Genomic DNA, 20435 nt, shown 5'->3' with positions numbered 1-20435 from the left:
CTTGTGATAGAAAATCCATGTGACAATTTTAGTTGGATGATTTCTATTACTTGGAGCCAAAGGATGATTTACTTAGAGCCAAAAAATGCATTGCTTGGAGCCAAAGGATGCATTGCTTGGAGCCAAAGATGTGGAGGAGAATTGAAATGCCATGTAGCACACTTGGAGCCCAAGTCATTTTATGCCTATAAAATGAGAGGCAATTCTTCTTTGTTCATCATCCCAAAAATCATACAATCCATTGTAGTGAGTAGAGAGTTGAGAGTGCAATTCTCTTAAGTGTAATTGGGAAATCTCCCCTTCCTTTGTTAATAATATAAAGACAACTGTTCTCTGGTGGACGTAGGATCATTTTGATCTGAACCACGTTAAATCTTGTGTTCTTTCTTTTACGTTTCCGCTAACATAATCTATATCGAATCTTTTAAGCTTGTTGAGTCCTTGTCTCCTGCGGGTTGGTCCTTCAAAATGATTCACATTGACTTCAACATCACCTTTCTTCTTCGAGCGCAACTAAAAGTAGTATAGAAGTAAAATCAGTAAGATTTCCAGCTCTTTAAACAGAAAATGAGTAACGACTCATTGACTTACCGAAAATAGAAGGGATTCAAATTGGGAGAGCCGCTATGCATTCTTAGAAGGGAAGATATCTGATCTTCATCATCAAAGTTGAATTGATGAAGAGTGAGAACCCTCAAGCTGTTGAGGCTCTCTGCTTCAATACCAGAAGCAACAGACTGGAACCACAAAAGAGTAACATCAATTAAATATAACAAATATATGCATCATTCTTAGTTATGCAAAATATCAAAATTTTGCACCTTCCCATAAGGTAGTAACTGTCCAAAAGAAGACAGACGAACTTTAGGCCAGCTACTGAGAAGATTGGTCAAGTTCATAGCTTTATCTTGATTGTTTTGTGATGCAAGTAAAACTGTTATCAGCTTCCGACAGTCCATGAAATTACCCAACTGAAGGGTGTCAATGCCACTTGTACAGTAAATTAATAGCACAAGTTCTGGAGCATATATTTTCAAGTGATGAAGACCACTGCACGACATAAAACGGAGGCTCTCAAGGTTTGGCATCCACAAAAAAAAAGTCGCAACATCATCTAATTCTAAGGCGACTTGATGTAGTGAAAGACTTCTGAGCTTGTGGAAACCCCTAAAGCTGGACGGTGGCCTGAAAATGCAGTTGGAAAGGTCCAAACTTTCTAATTCTACACAGTACATGTAGGAAGGCAAACTATAAGGAGCATTGACCCTACTCTTAAGGGTGAGATCCATGAGATCATTCTTGAAAACAAAAGTATCCATTTATCGATAATTGAGTGCTGCGATTTAGGTATTTTTTAAATATTCACGAGAAATGTCTTAATGGCTCCAACGTGCTGCCACAGGATTGTAATAATGATGTCTATCAATTTGCCTGATGGCTTGTTTTTACAAAATTGACCAGAAAATACGAGCTTGGGGATCGAAGCCCAAACATGTCTCCACGGTGTAGACAAAACACTCATTTTTGCGGTTTCCTCAATAGACAAGTGCTCCTGAATCTTGTGTTTGACATTAATGGGAAGTCAGTAAGTCTATCAAGTTTAAGTGTGTCCCCTTCAACTCTCTTACGGGTAAGTCTATCAAGTGTGTCCCCTTCAACTTCAAGTCTCTTACAACGAACTAAATTGCGATTCTGAGTTCTGGAAAAAAAAAAAAAAAGAGGGGTCATCAGAATATAGGTGAGAACATGCTTCAACGTGCTAATTTCTAAAAGAGTATCTCCTTCTATATTTAGTAAGTTTAACAATTCAAATATCTTACGTGACAAGTTTATAACCACAAGATTCAAAAGACATTTTAATACTTCCTCCGTCCCAATTTACGTGTTTTACTTTCTTTTTTGGTCCGTTCCAAAAGAGTGTCTCTTTCTATATTTAATAAGTTTTACAATTCCAACATTTTACGTTGCAAGTTTAAGACCACAAGACTTAAAGGACTACACACATCTTTAATTTAATTTAAGATTACAACATTTAAATTCAAGAGAAATCTGTCAAGATTGACATTTGAAGATAAAAGGATATTGATTTCTTTTTCAGTGGTGCACATACACTGCTTAATTCATGAATAATAATATCAACTAATTTAAAAAAAAAAAAAATCAAGCATGTATTTTTTATTTATAAGAAATAAAAGAGCAACTTTTCACGCTTTTCAGCATCATTTTTAAATTTTTTTTTCCTACGAAAATCAAAGATATTATTTGGACTTCTATTTCTATGTTAGTAGTCCCTCTAGTTCAAAAAGAGTATCCACTTAGCCATTTACACGTCCTTTTAGAAAATACTAACTCCTAGGCAAAAATAGGTAATTTGACTAAAATACCCCTAATTAAATATGTACTGGGATTTGGTCACTTAATAAGGGCAAATCTGAAAAAATAATGTTAGTTCTTTCTTGATTTGATAAGTGAACACTCTTTTTGAACAAAAAATAAAAGTTAAGTGAACACTCTTTTTAAACCGGAGGAAGTACTTTTTAAAAGACAAAATACTATAACAAATTCTCAAAAAATTTAGAGAAAGTTTGAATAATAAAATGCATTTTACTTTTAGGCAAAAAACTTTAGGGAAAATCTAATCAATTTGAGTTAATAGTGTAAAAAGTGTATAAAAAAAAAAAGTGTATCATTATATTAGATGAGATCTTACCGTGTGTGTAAATGTTACCAACTAAAGAAACAATTACTCTGAAAAAAACAATTAATTACTTTATTTTCTGACTCAAAGACTTCGGAAAGGCTTCACGCGCTCAGTCCAAAACACAATACACGTGAGTTGCCATGATGGACAAATGTGCTTAAAAAATACACGTTGGACGAGTTTAAGTGTCTATCTGGTCACTTCATAAGTTTATATGTCTATCTTACAAAACATGTTGTGAATCTATATCCGAAAATATACTTAAATCGGAAACTGGTAATTTCATAAAATAAAACCAGAATCTAAAATTTTTTAGAAGAACAGCATCTGACAAATGTAGAAGAATTAAATCGATCCCACTGAATGCACAGTATGTCCTTAAGGAAATTATTCCCCTCAAATATATCCGAGATTGTGGAATATATCCTCCTAGGATTGAATGACTTACTCATCGTTGTAGCGGTATTGCAAACTCCGGTGATAGCGAGCTCACTCGAATGCTGTAAATCACACAAAAACTTTAAAGTGCAAGAAAAAAAAAAGAGAAGATCAGAAAATTCATAAGGAATATTCTCAAGATGTTGGTTCAGAAAGGTGCAACTCAAAAGTTGCATCCTTTCAGATGGGTGGGAATATTTGAATTAATCAGGGAAGGAGATATGGGTCAATGGGTCAGAAACGGATCCGAAAAACCATGTCATAATTTGGATAATTAATTAAGCATTCAAAATTAATTAAATTTAGTCCAAAAAGATTATCAATCAATCAGATCATTTGACCGAATCCGAAGCCGAAGCCAAGCGACGACGACGGCGCGAGGGGAGGTCCTCTTCTCAACTCTTTATGAGCCAGAAGATGTGCTTCGACATATAAGCACAAGAACTTTCCTTTCTACAATCAATGTGGGGGAAATGCTCCATCCAAAAAGTAATAAAGGAACAATTCAAAATTTTCATTTTTCCTCTATATTTCTTCCCTCCATTTCCCATTCATCTAACATTAAAACCTAGCAATCCCCCACATGAATGGGGAATGGCTATAAGATAAAGGAATGCACGCACAAGTGCGTGATTTGAAGGTAAAGATTATTGCATCTAGATAAGTAGGTTTCCCATAGAACTTTTCGTAGTGAACTTATATCGGATGTACCCAGTCAATCGGTAGATGTGATATTTTTGAACCGTCGAGCTTTGTTGTACACCTAGATAACATAAGTCACACAATTAACCCTTAACCGTTTATGGTTCTCACGATTATGTTCGTTTCAGCCATGAACACCGCCTGGTTTCATGAGTGCGTAGAGAATGGGCCTTCACTATCATTCTCCTTAAAGCGGCTCACACTTCACACTCACATAGGTGATTTCTAAACGTGCAATCCTATAGATACACTATTTGGTCATATCTTGCCAAACTTAGAAACCATTAAAAAACGTTAATGCTTTATTAACTCATTAAGAAGCCTTAACGCTTTATCCTTGTTTCTGAATATTGTCTTCGTCACGAGAATGGGTTGAGTTATTTGACAATGTTGAACCGTCATTCATAACTTTATTTGATCTCTTTGAACCTAACTCTTGGGATCTCCAGTCTACTAAGTAGAGTTACCACCTCATGAATTGTCCTAGGCCTTAACCCCATTCCCTTTGATGATCATTCAACTGCCTCTCTAGTTAGGACTTTAGTAAGTGGATCTGACACGTTATCTCTATTTTACATAGTCAATAGTGGTAACACCAATAGAGAATAGTTTCCTAACGATATTGTGTGATTTTCCATTATACATAAACACTTTATGCCCTATCTATTACCGCTTGGCTATCACAATGTATACATACAGGTGCCAAAGGTTTGGGCCAAAATGGAATATCTTTCAAATAATTTCGGAGCCATTCTGCTTCTTCACCGGCCTTGTCTAAACCTATAAATTTAGATTCCATTATAGAGCGAGTGATGCATGACTGTTTGGATGATTTTCAAGACACTGCTCCTCCACCAATGGTAAAAACATATCCACTTATGGATTTAACTTCAGATGATCCGGTGATCATCACTATATCCCTCAATTACTACGGGATATTCATTATAGTGCAAATCATAGTTTTGGGTGTGTTTTAAATACCCCAAAAATCGTTTCATTGCCATCCAATGAGTTTGGGATTACTTGTGAACCGACTCAGCTTACTAATAGCACTTGCAATATCTGGTCACGTACAATTCATGATATACATCAAACTTCCCAATACTCATGCATAATCCAATTGTGAATCACTTTCACCTTCATTCTTTTGAAGTGCAAATTTACATCAATTGGAGTCTATGCAATATTGAAATTCAAATACTTAAACTTGTCAAGTACCCTTTCAATAGAATGAGACTATGATAATGCTAGAACTTGTGGAGTTTTATGGATCATAATTCCTAAGATCAAATCAGCAACTCCTAAGTCTTTCATGTCAAATTTGTTAGCCAGCATACGCTTAGTAGCATTTATCGGCAATATCTCTACTTATTATCAACATGTCATCAACATATGAGCAAACAATGACTTCATGATTTGGAGTATTTTTAATGTAAACACATTTGTCACACTCATTGATCTTAAATTCATTTACCAACATTGTTTGGTCAAATTTTGCATGCCATTGTTTGGGTGTTTATTTTAGTCCATAAAGCGACTTAACAAGTTAGCACACTTTCCTTTTTTTACCAGGAAACCCAAAACCCTCAGGTTGTTCCATGTAAATCTCTTCCTCCAACTCTCCATTTAAGAAAGCTGCCTTAACATTCATTTGATGGATTTGAAGACCATAAACGGATGCTAGTGCTACTAACACCCAAATGGATGTTATCCGTGTTACCAACGAGTATGTGTCAAAATAATCAAAGCCTTCTTTTGTCTATAACCTTTAACAACAAGTTTTGCCTTATATTTGTCAATAGTGCTATCAGCTTTCATTTTCCTTTTAAGACCCATTTCGAACCTAAGGGTTTATTTCCGGGAGGAAGATCAACCAATTCTCATGTATGTTTGTTAAGATTGATTCAATATCACTATTGACTGCCTCTTTGCAAAATGGTGAATCTGAAGAAGACATGGCTTTTTTAAATATTTGAGGATCATTTTCAAGCAAAAATGTCACAAAATACGGTCCAAAGGAAGTAGATCTCCTTTGACGTTTGCTACGCCTTGGATACTCTTTACTTGGTGTATTTTCCTTTGGTTCTTCCCGAGGTCGTTTAGATCTTTCGCTAGACGACTCACATTTATTTTTGCACGGATAAATATTTTCAAAGAATTCAGCATTATCTGATTCCATTACCGTATTATCATGGATGTTGGGATGTTTGGATTTGTGAACTAAAAATCGACATGCACTGTTGGTAGCATATCCAATGAGAACACAATCCACACTTTTTGGTCTTATTTTTGACCATTTTGGGTTTAGGAATTTGTACTTTAGCTAAACACTCCCACACTTTGAAATATTTCAAGTTGGGTTTTCTTCCTTTCCATTTTTCATATGGAATAAATTGTGTTTTGTTGTGGGGCACTTTGTTGAGTATTTGGTTAGCTGTAAGGATAGCTTCTCCCTACAAGCTCTGCGGCAAACCGGAACTTATTAATATAGCATTCATCATTTCCTTTAATGTTCGATTTTTTCCTTTCCGCAATTCCATTGGATTGTGGTGTGTCAGGGGCAATAGTTTGATAAAATAATTTCATATTCTAAACATATCTCTGCATAAGGAGATTCATACTCTCCACCCCTAAAACTTCTTATCACTTTCATCTTTTTATTCAATTGATTTTCAACTTCATTTTTGTGTTGCTTAAATGCTTCAATTGCTTCATTCTTACTATTAAGCAAATAAACATAGTAATATCGTGTGCAATTGTCAATAAAAGTTATGAAATATTTTTTCCCATCGCGAGATGGTATCGACTTCATATCACAAATATTTGTATGAATTAAGTCTAAAGGATTGGAATTCCTCTCAATAGACTTATAAGGATGTTTAGCAAACTTAGATTCAACACATATTTGACATTTTAATTTATTACACTCGAATTTAGTTAATACTTCTAAATTAATTAATTTCCGTAAGGTTTTGTAGTTGACATGTCCTAAACAAACGTGTCATAAATCATTTGACTCCAATAAATAAGATGAAGCTGAAATTTTATTAATATTGTCAACAATCATTACATTAAGTTTGAAAAGGCACTCTGTGAGGTAACCCTTTCCAACATACATATCATTTTTGCTAACAACAGCCTTATCAGAAACAAAAACACATTTGAAACCATTCTTGACTAATAGTGAAGTTGAGACTAAGTTCTTCGTAATTGTAGGAACAAGAAGGATGTTGTTGAGGGTCAACACCTTGCCAAAAGTCATCTTCATGAATATCTTCTCATATCCTTCAACCTTGGTTGTTGCAGCATTTCCCATGGAAAGCTCTTCTGCGGGTCCCGTGGGAGCATACGTAGCAAATGCTTCTTTAATAGTACAAACATGTCGAGTGGCTCCAGAGTCAATCCACCACACCTTTGGATTTCCAACTAAATTGCATTCCGTGAGCATAGCACATAGATCATCAATTTCATCATTCTTTCCCACAACGTTTTCCTGATCTTTTTTCTTATTTTTCTTAGGGCCTGACAATTTGGAGCCTTATGTCCAGCTTTCCCACAATTATAGCAGTTGCCTTTGAATTTTTTCTTGTTCTGCTCCTTTTTTTGCCTAGACGGCTTCTTCTTTTTCTTATTATTTGGAGCAGCTTCTTCAATGATGTTTGCTCCTATAATCGCTGAGTTTCCACGCGATTTCTTTTCGGCGACTTTGTTGTCCTCCTCGTTCTTCAAACGTATCACAAGATTTTCCAGCGTCATTTCTTGGTGTTTATGTTTCAGGTAGTTCTTGAAATCTCTCCACTAAGGAGGCAACTTTTCAATCACTGCAGCCACCTAAAACGCCTTGTTAATTACCATACCTTCAGCAATAAGGTTGTTATATCCCGTATTTTTATATGTCGAGTTATTCGCAAGAGAATCGACTCAAGTTAAAGACGGGATCATTTTCGGGCACGAAACAGAAAATCTTTAATTTCCGGTCTCTATTAGAAAATGAATTGTTTATGAATTTTACTTAGTGTAAAAATATTAATGGAAAGTTGGGATTAATTTACCATGATTAGATTATTAAGTGGGGATTAAAATTTAATTATTCATTAAACAAGTCACTAGTGCACTAAGTGGGCCCCACCAAAACATGTGGCCAAATTTAATTGGCTCAAGCCTTGAGTGGGACACTTGTCACTCTTAGGGGCTGCCTATATAAGGAAAAATCTGCTGAATAAGAGTTCATTTTCCATCTTCAACAAAGTAGTAAAAACCCTAGAGATAGAGAGGGAGTGCACGGCTATGGTGGAAAAAAATTCAAGTTCATCAAGCTTGATACAAATTAATTTTCCACGGTGTTTTAAATCAAATGGAGGTCTATGGGAACGTGAATTTGTTCCTTGAGAGCAGCAAGAGTGGTCTTTAATTGAAGCCATTAAATCCAGCAAATTAAGGAGCCAATTTGCTAAGGTAAGAGTTGATCATTTTCTATATGTTTTAGGATGAATTTGCATGTGTTGTGGATGGTTTGAACGTGTTATGGTGAGTAGAAATGAAAGAAAATCATGAAATTATGTATCTTGATGTTGAAGCATGGTTGAAGCCACGAAATTATGTATCTTGATGTTGAAACATAGTTGTAACTTGGTAACACGAATTGTACGAATGTTGGAATGTTGTTGAATGCCATAGGGGCTGTTTTTAATTGAAATTTGCTGGACTGATTTGAATTAATATTTTGGTTGTTTTGATCATGGATTATGTGATGAGAATGAAGGAATTTAATGGTTAGAGTTGGAGTTAAAAATTGTTGTGGGTTGTTGTAAGAATTATAGAGATAATAATGTGGTTTACTTGCATATGAATAGATGATGTGGTGTCGTGTGAATGCTGTTGTATTTCCCTGAAATTTGCTGAAAAGATTGCATGAAATAAGGCATAAGAAGTGTATATGGGCTGCTTGGTGTATTGTAGGTGTTCGTTAGAATTTCGGGCATCGTTATGTTGTTGTTGTGGGCTGTTTTGATATGGTTTTTGGTGGAAAATCTCATGTGATTATATGGCTATTTGAGGTTGTCATTGTTATGGTTAAATTGTAGTTAGGGGCTGTTCTTGAGGAATTGAAGAACTAAGGATGGTTAAGAATTGTATTGTGACGTTATAATGGATGGGGCTGTTTTAGAACTTGTTGTAATGTTACGATAGTTTTCTTGCATATAGAGGTTGATGTTGTTGCTGTGTTGTTGCTGATGTGAATCATCAAACTTGGAGGAAAGAAGCGTATAAAATATCGTATGCGAAGTGTGTCGATCTGCTTGGTATATTCTTAGATGTTCGTGAGATTATCGGTCATTGTTATGTGGTAACTAAGGGCTATTTTGGGGCTGTTTTGTAATGAATTTCGTGGTTGTTTTGTGATGAATTTCATGGCTGTTTTATGATGAATTTTGTGGCTGTTTTGGGGCTGCTTGTTATAAATTTCGTGGTTGTTTTGTAGTGACATTTTGGGGGCTGTTTGTTGTAATTTTCGTGACTGCTCTTGTTGAGTCGAAATGCAGGGATTATAGTTATGATTATGTACAATATATGTAGTATATTTGCTGGAGTATGGGTTGTTCTTGATGGCTGGTCTAACATTGTTAAAGGTGTTGGATAAACATAAGGAATTAGTGTATGAATCACTTTGTTGTTGTGGTTGTTGTACTCCATGGATGTAAAGAGAAAGAATGATAGCAATGGTGTATGTAGTGCATATGGGGCTGATTTTGTTATGTCCTTGAGTTGTGTCTTGTTATTGATGTTGTTGACCTCGTATGTGAGTTGTGGATGTATGCAAGTAGTGGAAGTGCTGCCCACTTGTTTTTATACAAGAACGAGTTATCGTTTACTAGCAACCACCAATTTGACGAACATGCTACCATTGTTATAGGTTGAAGTGCCAATCGAGACGAGTTTAAATTATTGAATTGGTACAGACGACAAACGGTATGTAAAGCCTACCTTTCTTTCTTTTGGCATGACCTTTATGAAATGAACAAATAATGTATATGTATGCTTCTAAAGAAAATCCTATTCTTAGGGCCACTAGGATGCTAATATCTTTGACTTCCATAAGCTATTCCATATGGTTTGATACGTATTTATGATGTTCGAAGATTCTAGTTGTTATGTTTCCGAATGTTGCTCGAAAGAGAATCGATATGACTAAAGTCTTTTATGAATATTTTGATACGTAGATATGGTCCTAAAGTCTCTATTTGATTTGACCCATAATGTTATTTGAAAATTCCCCTAATATGAATGTCACTTGAATTTCCGAAAAGAGTTTCTGAAATGCCTTTAGAAAGTTTTGTACTTCAAAAGTTTGTAACTTCCGTATACTAACTCCGATTGACCCGAAACTGATTTCTGAGCCTTCGGATGCCGTAAATATATTTGTTTATCGAGTTTTGAAATTTATTTATTTATATGCATATGGTTTCCGCACTACTCGGCTCGTGCCTACTACTATGATATCGCTCACCGGATCCCGGGCCGGTTTTCTGATCGTGCGCACTATGTATATTCGGCAGTATGATGTGTTGCGGTTCCCGAGACCTCGCCATAGGGCCGGGTACCGCCTATATACGGCGTTATGATGTGATATGGCATATGATATGTTCTGATGTTTTGATATGATGTGATGATATGATATGTTCGGGGATTGTACGGAGATTTGAAACCCTCTGGAGTATGATGTGTTGTGGCGCCAGTGTTGGAGTGGCGACCACGTTCCTGAGCCTTGTGCATGATTTTATTTGCATTATTTATGTTTTTAAAACAGGTTTGATATACTGATTCTGTAATCGCTTTCCATACTCCCTATTTCAGTTCTGATTTGGATTACTGTACTTCATGCTTTACATACTCAGTACATATTTCGTACTGACCCCCTTTCTTCGGGGGCTGCGTTTCATGCCCGCAGGTACATACGTTTTTTTCTGGTGACTCGCCCATGTAGGATACATTCTGCTACTTTGGAGTGCTCCTTTGACTCGGAGCCCATACTTTTGGTAAAGACCTTTCATTGTATATGTCTCTGTATATGTATGTATGACTATCTAGGGTACGACGGGGCCCTGTCCCGTCATATGTTCTGTTATGGTTTGTAGAGGCCTGTAGTCATATATATGGGTCATGGGTCGTGTTTGTTCGATTATGTCTGTGACTTGTGCCTTAAGCGGTCCCGTTTGATATTATGGCCAAACGGCCCATATGTTTGTATATCTGGGCGATGTGTATTCCGCTAACCTTCCGGATTTGATATGATGTTTCTGTACGAGCGACCGCTTAAGATGATATTTGTTTTCAGTATCTGTTTAAAATGACGTATGATAAGTTTGAATAAACCTTTGATATGTCGATCTGGTACGTAAGTTCGTTTGGGTGTCCAAATAGGACACCAGTCGCGGCCCACGGGGCTGGGTCGTGACAAAGGTCATGGATAAAAATTTGAAGCTCTTGAACTTGGGTTCCAACGGTTTTACTGTCCATCATTTTATAGTCTAGAAACTTGGCAACTACAAATTTTTTCAAGCATGCGTCTTCAGTTTTATACTTCTTTTCAAGTACAATCCACAATTCTTTCGAAGTCTTCGCAGAACTATAGACATTATATAGGTCATCCTCTAAAGCACTAAGGATGTAACCCTTGCACAAGAAATCCGAATGCTTCCAAGCCTCAATAACCATGAAGCGCTGATTTTCTGGCATTCCTTCTTCAGGAACAGGAGGATCTTCGTTTGTGAACTTTTGCATACCAAGAGTGGTCAACCAAAAAAACATTATTTGCTGCCAACCTTTGAAGTTAATTCCAGAAAATTTTCCTGGTTTCTCTACCGGTCTCATTACATATGCAGTAGTTGAACGACTTGAAGATGCAACTGTCATCGCCGCAACAGTCTCCGTTCCAGTAGAAACATTGACATCCTTTTCTATTTCCATTTTCTCACTGTCAATAGTTGACAAACAGTTTAATCAATGTCAAACAAAAACAGAACAGTAAACGGTGAAGGTTTATATGTTCAAACTGTTTCAAAATTTAACGATGAAGTTTTTATGTTCTTCAAATTATTTCACAATTATGAACTTTAATAATCCAATGAATTTTTTATGTTCTTCAAGTCAGAATAGAAAAATTCAAACGGAGTAGAAAAGCAGAAAGGTTTTAATCTCCAGAAAACAATACAGACTATTAAAAAATATATAAATTAATTTCCTTAAGGTTGTTGTTAACCTGTATCCGAAAATATACTTAAACCAAAAATTGGTAATTTTATAAAATAAAACTAGAATCTGAAATTTTTTAGAAGAACAGTATCTGAAAAATGTAGAAGAATTAAATCGAGCCCACTAAAACACAGTGTGTCCTTAAGGAAATTATTCCCCTCAATGTACCCGAGGTTGTGGAATATACCCTCCCAGGATAGAATGATTTACTCACCGTTGTAGCGGTACTGCAAAATCCGACCACAGTGAACTCACTCGAAGGCTGTAAATCACATGAAAATTTTAAAGTGCAAAAAAACGAAGAGAGGAGAAGATCATAAAATTCGTAAGGAATATTCTAAAGATCATCAGGATATATATAGCCATGGAAGCGTTGGTTCAGAAAGGTGCAACTCCAAAGTTGCATCCTTTCAGATGGGTGGGAATATTTGAATTAATCCCGGAAGGAGAAATGGGTCAACGGGTCAGAAACGGATCCAAAAAATCGAGTCATAATTTAGATAATTAATTAATAATTTAAAATTAATTAAATTTGGCTCAAAACGATTATTAATCAATCAGATCATTTGATCAAATCCAAATCCAAAGCAAAGCCGAGTGAACGACGATGGCGCAGGGGAGGTCCTCTTCTCAACTCTTTATGACGTAGAAGATGTGATTCTACATATAAGCACAAGAAATTTTCTTTCTACAACCAATATAGGAGAAAGTCTTCATCCAAAAAGCAACAAAAGGACAATTCAAAATTTTCATTTTTCCTCCATGTTCCTTCCCTTCATTTCCCATTCATCTAACATTAAAACCCAGTAACACATGTCAAGTTTAAGGGACTATATAGGTATTAAGCCATTACATATCCAGTTATAAAATAATTCTAACAATTATCTACAAACAGACAAAGTATGCCATGAAGATCTTACACGTATTAAGCACCCAAAAAGCTAAATCAACAACGACTTTGGGCTACACAAATTTGAGGATTAAGCAATTCATAAGATTTTGAAGAAAAACTAATCAGCTTTTTGGTCTGTGTTTCTTCTAATTAGTTGCAAAATGAAAAGAAAAGAAAAACATATGATTTTATCAATGGTTAAGGAGTTAAATGCAGAAGGGATGTGAGAGTTGTTTGATTTTTGGGTTCGAGCAGTGAATTGGAAGCCTATTTATAGGAGGAGGACGATTCCTGTTTCCAGTTTAGATTGGGAAATGGATCTGCTTTTTCCTTTTCTTTTTTTATTTTACACTCATCTGGTTTTTCCTTTTCTAGCATTCTTACACTTGATTCTACTAGTTTTTGGTACTTGATCTTTGTTTTCCCTGGGATTCATGTAAATGAAGTGAGTGGAATATTCTAGAGATTTAGAGAGAAGTGGAGAAGTTGGAAAAATAAGAAACTAGAAGTGGGAACATATTTTTATACTTGGAAAATACTCAGCCCGACGGGAGTTATACGGACCCTTATACGGTCTGTATAATATTATAGGGTTCGTATAAGTGGCTGTATTTCACCATAAGGGAAATTCCCTTTTGTGTAAGGTTATACAAACCCCTTATATGGACTGTATAAAGTTATACGGACCGTATAAGTGGTCGTATAACCCCATTTTTTCTGAAGTTAATCTCGTCGATTCGTTTGATCTCCAATCCTTATGGAACCTTCTTAGCACTTGTTTAACACTTCATTAATAATCTAAGGAGCGTTATAACTTTTCCTCAAGACATTATTAAATCAACATTTGATCGGTACTTCGCAAAACCTTTTCAAAACACGACTTATACTTTACATTCTTCAACGAACTTTCTTCTCTTGCCTCGAATGTCTTTGGAATCTTAATTAGAATCGCCAAGTAACCTTTCTTACTTGTAGAGACATCACATACATCTCACCCTGCATTAGTCTATCTACCACACAACCCTTTCATTCTGGGGTGACGGAGGGATCGTACCATTCGAGCAGTTTTTTTCTTGACTCGAAATGGGAGCAGGTTTGAAAAAATTCAATTCTCTCTCGATACGTTCCTCAAAAAATCCAATTCGGGCGGATTCTTCCCCCAACTAACAATGACATGAAATTTTTCGAGGTATAACACTCTTCCCCCCTTTTAAAAACATTCGTCCTCGAATGTTAAATTCTCTGGAATTCTACAAAAAATTCATCGGAGTTTCCCCTGTAATATGGCGCTACCATCCTGTCACAACAGCCTACAATAACAACGCCTCACAGGGCTACAATACAATGGCAAGAAAATATGGCCACACACGACCAAAAGCACTAAAAAAAAAGCATTACATACCTCATAATACTGATGTCTCATCTTGAATCTCTTCCAGGGGTGGAAACAAGTGTGGGTACTTGGACTTCATGTTTTCTTCCGCTTCCCAAGTCATTTCCTCTCAATTATTGTTCCGCCACAAGACCATAACTGAGGCTACCTCGTTATTTCTAAGTTTTCGTACTTACCTATCTAGTATGGCAGTGGATACCTCTTCATAAACCAACTTCTCTGTAACTTGAACATCATCTACAGTTATGATTCTAGTAGTATCTCCGACACACTTACGGAGCATCGATATATGGAAAACTGGATGGAATGATTCAAGTTCTGGAGGTAAGTCCAGTTCATAAGCTACTTAGCCTATTTTGCGGACAATCTTATAAGGTCCAATGTATCGAGGACTTAATTTTCCCTTCTTACCAAATCTCATCACGCCTTTCATCGGTGATACCTTTAAGAATACCCAATCATCAACTTGGAATTCTAAGTCTCGTGGACGGCTGTCCGCATAAGATTTCTAGCGACTTTGGGCCGTCAATAATCGATCTCAGATAACCTTGTTCTTTTCCACTGCTTGTTGAATCAACTCCGGACCTATTAGTTGTATCTCTCCTACTTCAAACCACCCAATTGGGGATCTACACTTTCTTCCATATAGAGCTTCATACGAGGCCATCTGAATACTGGAATGATAGTTGTTTGTTACACCTCGGAAAATCTTCCGTTGGTACGCAAGTGAATGACCTAGTGATGAGCACGAGTGTATGATGTTTCTAGGAGTAAGAAACGACATTTGACGACCCTAAGTGAGATTCCGAAGGCAATCGCAATAAGAGAGAGGTTATGCTCCGTAATGAATAAATTATAGGTTTTAGAAACGTGAAAAGTTTCAAGTTTGCATTCTGGCCAGTTGGTCGTAAAGTGAAATACGGACCGTAAAGTGGTATACGGTCCGTAAACTGCCATGTCGTATTTTGGATTCCAAAACTTCAACTTTCTGCCAATTGATCAAATGGTTAAATACGACCCAAAATACGGACCGTAAAGTGGTTTACGACCCGTAAACCGTGATTGTAAATCACCATGCTTCAGCCTGAGTTTCTGGTTCTGTTATGATTAAATACGACCATGAAGGACAGTCCGTAAACTGGAATACGGACCGTAAACCAAGTTTACGACCACTGTGCACTTCAAATCAGATTTTCAAGTCATTAAATAAGGGGACCAAGGCTTATTTCATTTCACTTCTACATCACACCCCTTCTCTCTAAAACATCCCTCTACATTTATTCCACAATAATTCAAAGATATTTGGTGACCAACAACATAAAACAAGTAAATCAAGAGTAAGAAAACCATCAAAGATCATCCAAGGTCAAGAAATCCAAATGGAGATAAACTAGGGTTTTGCTCAAAGTGGAGTATTATCAACTAAAGCTTGTTCCTACAATATCTAAGGTAAGATTCATGATGTTTATATGTTGTTTAAGATATTGGAGAGTTGAAATACTTGGAGTATAGAAGAATATGGTAAAATGGGTCATGAATGATGAATAGTGCCATTTAGAGAATTAGTTGGAATCGAATCATGATTGTTGTTATATTGTGACATGAATGGGTTATAAATGACGTTGAACGACCATGAAATAGACATTGTATGTGAATGGACGAAATCATGTGTTATAGCCATAGATATGGGCAAATGAAAGTAAATTGAGGAATGTGGATAATGTGAATGACTAATGGCCATTGTTATGATATTGTGAATGTATTGTTGACGTTTGGGAGTTGAATTATGATGTGAAGGAAATGTTGTCCGATTTTCCCCTAGTTTTAGCCATGTGTGCTAATTATCGATTCTAATGATAGTATGACTTTAATGAAGGTAGAAACGCTAACGTTGGAGGGGAACGCGCAAGTGTAGAATAGTGTGACGGAAAGGTATGTAAGGCTAACCCTTCTTTCATAAGGCATGGTTCTTTGGCCAAACATCTAAATTCTCTATACGAGTATGTTGTCTTCCAAATGAATTGATCTTCCGAGCTTGTAAGCTCACGATTCTTGATACGCTACGATTGTACTAAGTTTCTCGTATTACGAGTAGGCCTATTAAGGTAGAAGAGGTGAATGACGATAGTAGTGATAATGCTATTGATGATGACTATAATGATAATAACGATGATGAGTATTATAACGATGATTAAAAGTAAAGATGTTTGTGAGCTATTATGTATATGTACGACTATTATAGAACCCCGAGCTTATGAGGCTGGGTATGATATGTAAATAAGTATGCATATGATTACATAACGCGCACGCACCTCGGCAGAGGGTACGGATAACCCTGAGGCCTTGGTAGGGCCAGGTATGAGTAACCTTGAGCCTTGGTTGGCCAAGTATGTATGAAACACCGATCCTACGTGGTCGGGTATTCTATGGAAATGCTACGTATATGATATGAGTACGAATATGATATGACTATGTATATGAATGTGAATAAGGGCATGTATACGAACACGAGCACAAATACGGTACGGGTACTATCACGGAATACGGATAATGATATATGTACACAAATACGTATTAGCAAGGGAAAGTTCCTATGAAAGGCAAGTAAGTGCATATGACGACAATATTGCCATCTCCCATCTTATGCTATTTCTTATGTTGTTGTTTATGCTTCTATATTGATATTGATCATGCTTTACATACTCAATACATTCTTCGTACTGACGTCCTTTAATTTTTGGACGCTGCGACATGCCCGCAGGTGCACAGGGAGACAGGCTCGATCCATAGTTGCTTTCTCAGAGACTTCACAGCAGAGCTCCATTTCATTAGGAGCCATAGCTTTTGGGCACTTATTCTTTTGTGTACATAATTGTGGGCATAGCGGGGTCCTGTCCTGCTCATGTGATATTTTATACTCTCTTTAGAGGCTCGTAGTCACGTGTGTATGATTAGACGTGTCCGGCCTTATCGGCCTATATTTTGTATATCTTTTGATAGCCTCGTCGGCTTATATACATTTGATGTGGCATAGATGTCAATGATGATTTAAAGATGTTGTCGTCCAATGGGACTAGCGTGAAAAAAAAATGTATGTTTAATCGTATGGCTCACCTAGATGTAAGTATATGTGTAAGCCAAGGGTGCCCGGGTGGGCTAGCACCGGGTGCTCTTTGCGGCCCTCTAGACGGGTCGTGACAAAAGTGGTATCAGAGCAGTTCAGTCCTAGGGTGTGTCTACGAGCCGTGTCTAGTAGAGTCTTGGTTGTGGGTGTGTTGCGCGCCATACTTGTAAACAAGAAGCTGCGGATATTTTAGGAATAAATGACCTTCTTTCCTCATAAGAACCGTGCGATAGAGCTATGATGTAAGAAATTCTTGTCCCTTATTCGTGTGTTGTGCATTTCAGAGATGCCTAAAAAGAGAAAGGCTACAGCAGCCCAAAAGGGCAAGACGGTGGCAGTAAAGCGGGCTGAAAGAGCACCGCCACCGGTAGTAGAGGAAAGTGAGTCCCAGAGTGTAGCTCAATCTCAGTCCTCCCAGACAGTGCCTATTACTGAGGAGCGTGAAGGAGCTCCAGCACCTCCAGCTCCTCCACCAGATGCTTCGGGCCAAGATATGAAAGAGGCCATTAATTTGCTGACTCAATTGGTTGCGTCCCAGACTCAGAGGCAAAGTTCAGAGCAAGGTGATAGGGCTGTTAGTGCAAGGGCCCGTGACTTCATTACTTTAAACCCTCCGGAATTCTTTGGCTCAAAGCCGGAGGAGGACCCTCAGGATTTTATTGATGGTATGTTGAGGACGCTTCGATTGATACATGCTTCGGACACCGATTCGGTGGAGCTAGCATCATATAGATTAAGAGATGTCTCGATCCAATGGTATACAGTTTGGATGGCTTCACAAGGGGCCAATGCACCTCCCCCGGTATGGCAAGAGTTTGTTGATGCTTTTCTCCATCATTATATGCCTCCAGAAGTCCGGCGAGCTAGAGCCGATAAATTTTTAAATTTGAGGCAAGGTAGCATGAGTGCTCTAGAGTACAGTCTCCGCTTCAACTCCTTGGCTAGGCATGCTTCAGCCATGGTAGCGGATATGGGTGACCGGGTACACCGATTTGTTAAAGGCCTAGGGCCACATTTGATGGATAGGTGTTTGACTGCGTCCCTTCAGGACGGTATGGATATTGCACGCATTCAGGCCCACGCTCAGAACTTAGAAGAAAGTTTACAATAGGAGAGGAGTGAGCGTAAGCAAGATCGGGGACATAACAAGAGGGCTCGATCTTCGAGTCCGATGAGCGAGTTTAGAGGGGGGAACCGGCAGCAGTTTCTCAGGCATTCAGGCTATTCTATGACCAGTGCACCACCACAGTTCTCAGGCCAGAGATTTGATAGATCTGCTCGTTCAGGGCCGAGTCCGAGTTTTTCAGGGTCCCAGTTTAGGGGTGATTCGGGTCAGGCGAGGCCACCCGTGCCACGATGTTCCCAGTGTGGGAATTTGCATTGGGGTCAATGCCGATCAGGTTCAGATGTTTGCTATTCATGTGGCAGACCAGGCCATATCATGCGTGATTGCCCCTCAGTACATGGTAGAGGTAGGACCCAACCATCAGGGTTGGTAGCCGAATATTCAGCATCTGTACGCCCTGCGGGGCCAGGTTCACATGCGCCAGTCGGCCATGGTAGAGGCAGAGTCAGAGCTCCCAGTTCTAGCAGTCCTCAGCACCGTATTTATGCTTTGGCTGGACGCCAAGATCTTGAGTCTTCTCCTGACGTGGTCACAGGTATATTATCGGTATTCTCTCATGATGTATATGCTTTGATTGATCTGGGCTCCACATTGTCATATGTTACTCCATATATTGCTGGTCGATTTAGAGTCGAGCCGTAGTCGATCGAACCTTTTGAGGTGTCTACACCCGTGGGTGAATCGGTAATAGCTAGCCGAGTATATAGAAATTGTGTGATTGTGATTTGTGACTGTTGTACCATGATTGACTTGCATGAGCTAGAAATGGTAGATTTTGATGTCATTATGGGCATGGATTGGTTGGCTTCTTGCTATGCCAATGTTGATTGTAGAATGAAAATGGTTCATTTCCAATATTTGGGAGAACCAGTCTTAGAATGGAAAGGGAATACGGCGTCACCAAAAGGTAGGTTTATTTCCTACCTAAAGGCAAGGAAAATGATCACAAAAGGTTGTATTTATCATCTAGTGCGAGTTCAAGATATAGAAGCTGAATCACTAACTCTTCAGTCGGTTCCCATAGTAAATGAATTTCCGAATGTGTTCCCGGGAGAGCTTCCAGGCCTTCCTCCCGAGCGGGAGATTGACTTTTCTATTGATGTGTTGCCAGGCACTAAGCCTATATCTATTCCCCCATATAGAATGGCACCCGCAGAACTGAAAGAATTGAAAGAGCAATTGAAAGACTTGCTTGAGAAAGGCTTTATTAGGCCTAGTTCATCCCCGTGGGGAGCACCCGTATTGTTTGTCCGAAAGAAAGATAGCTCCTTGAGAATTTACATTGATTATAGGAAATTGAATAAGGTGACGATTAAGAATAAATATCCTCTCCCAAGGATTGATGATTTATTTGATCAATTGCAAGGTGCTAAATGGTTTTCAAAAATCGATTTGAGGTCCGGTTATCATCAAGTGAGAGTTAGGGAGAAAGATATCCCTAAGACAGCCTTCAGAACAAGATATGGTCATTTTGAATTCCGGGTAATGTCATTTGGGCTAACGAACGCGCCGGCAGTATTTATGGATTTGATGAATAATGTGTTCAGGACCTTCCTGGATTTATTTGTGATCGTGTTTATCGATGACATCTTGGTGTATTCTAGATCTGAGGCAGAACATGCGGATCATTTGCGTACTGCCCTTGGAGTCCTTCGAACTCGAGAGTTGTTTGCAAAGTTTTCCAAATGTGAGTTTTGGTTGAATTCGGGGGCATTTTTAGGGCATATTGTTGCAGCCGACGGTATTCGAGTGGATAGTCAAAAGATTGAGGCCGTGAAGACTTGGCCAAGGCCTACAACTCCTACG

General features: G+C 38.0%; 2 protein-coding genes across 2 annotated transcripts; both read right to left on the bottom strand.

Annotated features, from left to right (window-relative positions):
- Positions 1-473: 473 nt before the first annotated feature.
- On the bottom strand, positions 474-1319 carry LOC132601437 (F-box/FBD/LRR-repeat protein At1g13570-like). Its single transcript, XM_060314516.1, has 3 exons — positions 822-1319; positions 592-737; positions 474-513 (listed from the first exon to the last, which is right to left on the bottom strand). Exons 1-3 carry the CDS (start codon positions 1317-1319, stop codon positions 474-476), a joined length of 684 nt encoding a protein of 227 aa, XP_060170499.1.
- Positions 1320-6842: 5523 nt separating this feature from the next.
- On the bottom strand, positions 6843-14662 carry LOC132601435 (uncharacterized). The gene is made up of 4 exons (XM_060314515.1): positions 14556-14662; positions 11333-11816; positions 7414-7639; positions 6843-7363 (listed from the first exon to the last, which is right to left on the bottom strand). Exons 1-4 carry the CDS (start codon positions 14660-14662, stop codon positions 6843-6845), a joined length of 1338 nt encoding a protein of 445 aa, XP_060170498.1.
- Positions 14663-20435: the final 5773 nt, after the last annotated feature.

Source organism: Lycium barbarum, chromosome 7, assembly GCF_019175385.1.
Source record: "Lycium barbarum isolate Lr01 chromosome 7, ASM1917538v2, whole genome shotgun sequence".
NCBI classification, from domain to species: Eukaryota; Viridiplantae; Streptophyta; class Magnoliopsida; order Solanales; family Solanaceae; genus Lycium; species Lycium barbarum.
The sequence above is the reverse complement of the archived record's forward strand: the minus strand, read 5'-3'. Positions and strand labels throughout refer to the sequence as shown.

What these genes read in the sequence shown, in the direction of transcription:
- LOC132601435 (XM_060314515.1), bottom strand. Translation starts at nt 14,662, where the DNA reads ATGCTCCGTAAGTGTGTCGGAGATACTACTAGAATCATAACTGTAGAT. An exon ending in GTAAAACCGTTGGAACCCAA is followed by an intron (nt 7,640 to 11,332) that starts GTTCAAGAGCTT and finishes TTGCCTCCTTAG; the next exon opens with TGGAGAGATTTCAAGAACTA. An exon ending in GAACAAGAAAAAATTCAAAG is followed by an intron (nt 7,364 to 7,413) that starts GCAACTGCTATA and finishes CCAAATTGTCAG; the next exon opens with GCCCTAAGAAAAATAAGAAA.
- LOC132601437 (XM_060314516.1), bottom strand. Translation starts at nt 1,319, where the DNA reads ATGGATACTTTTGTTTTCAAGAATGATCTCATGGATCTCACCCTTAAG. An exon ending in AGTTACTACCTTATGGGAAG is followed by an intron (nt 738 to 821) that starts GTGCAAAATTTT and finishes TTGTGGTTCCAG; the next exon opens with TCTGTTGCTTCTGGTATTGA. An exon ending in TTGAATCCCTTCTATTTTCG is followed by an intron (nt 514 to 591) that starts GTAAGTCAATGA and finishes TACTACTTTTAG; the next exon opens with TTGCGCTCGAAGAAGAAAGG.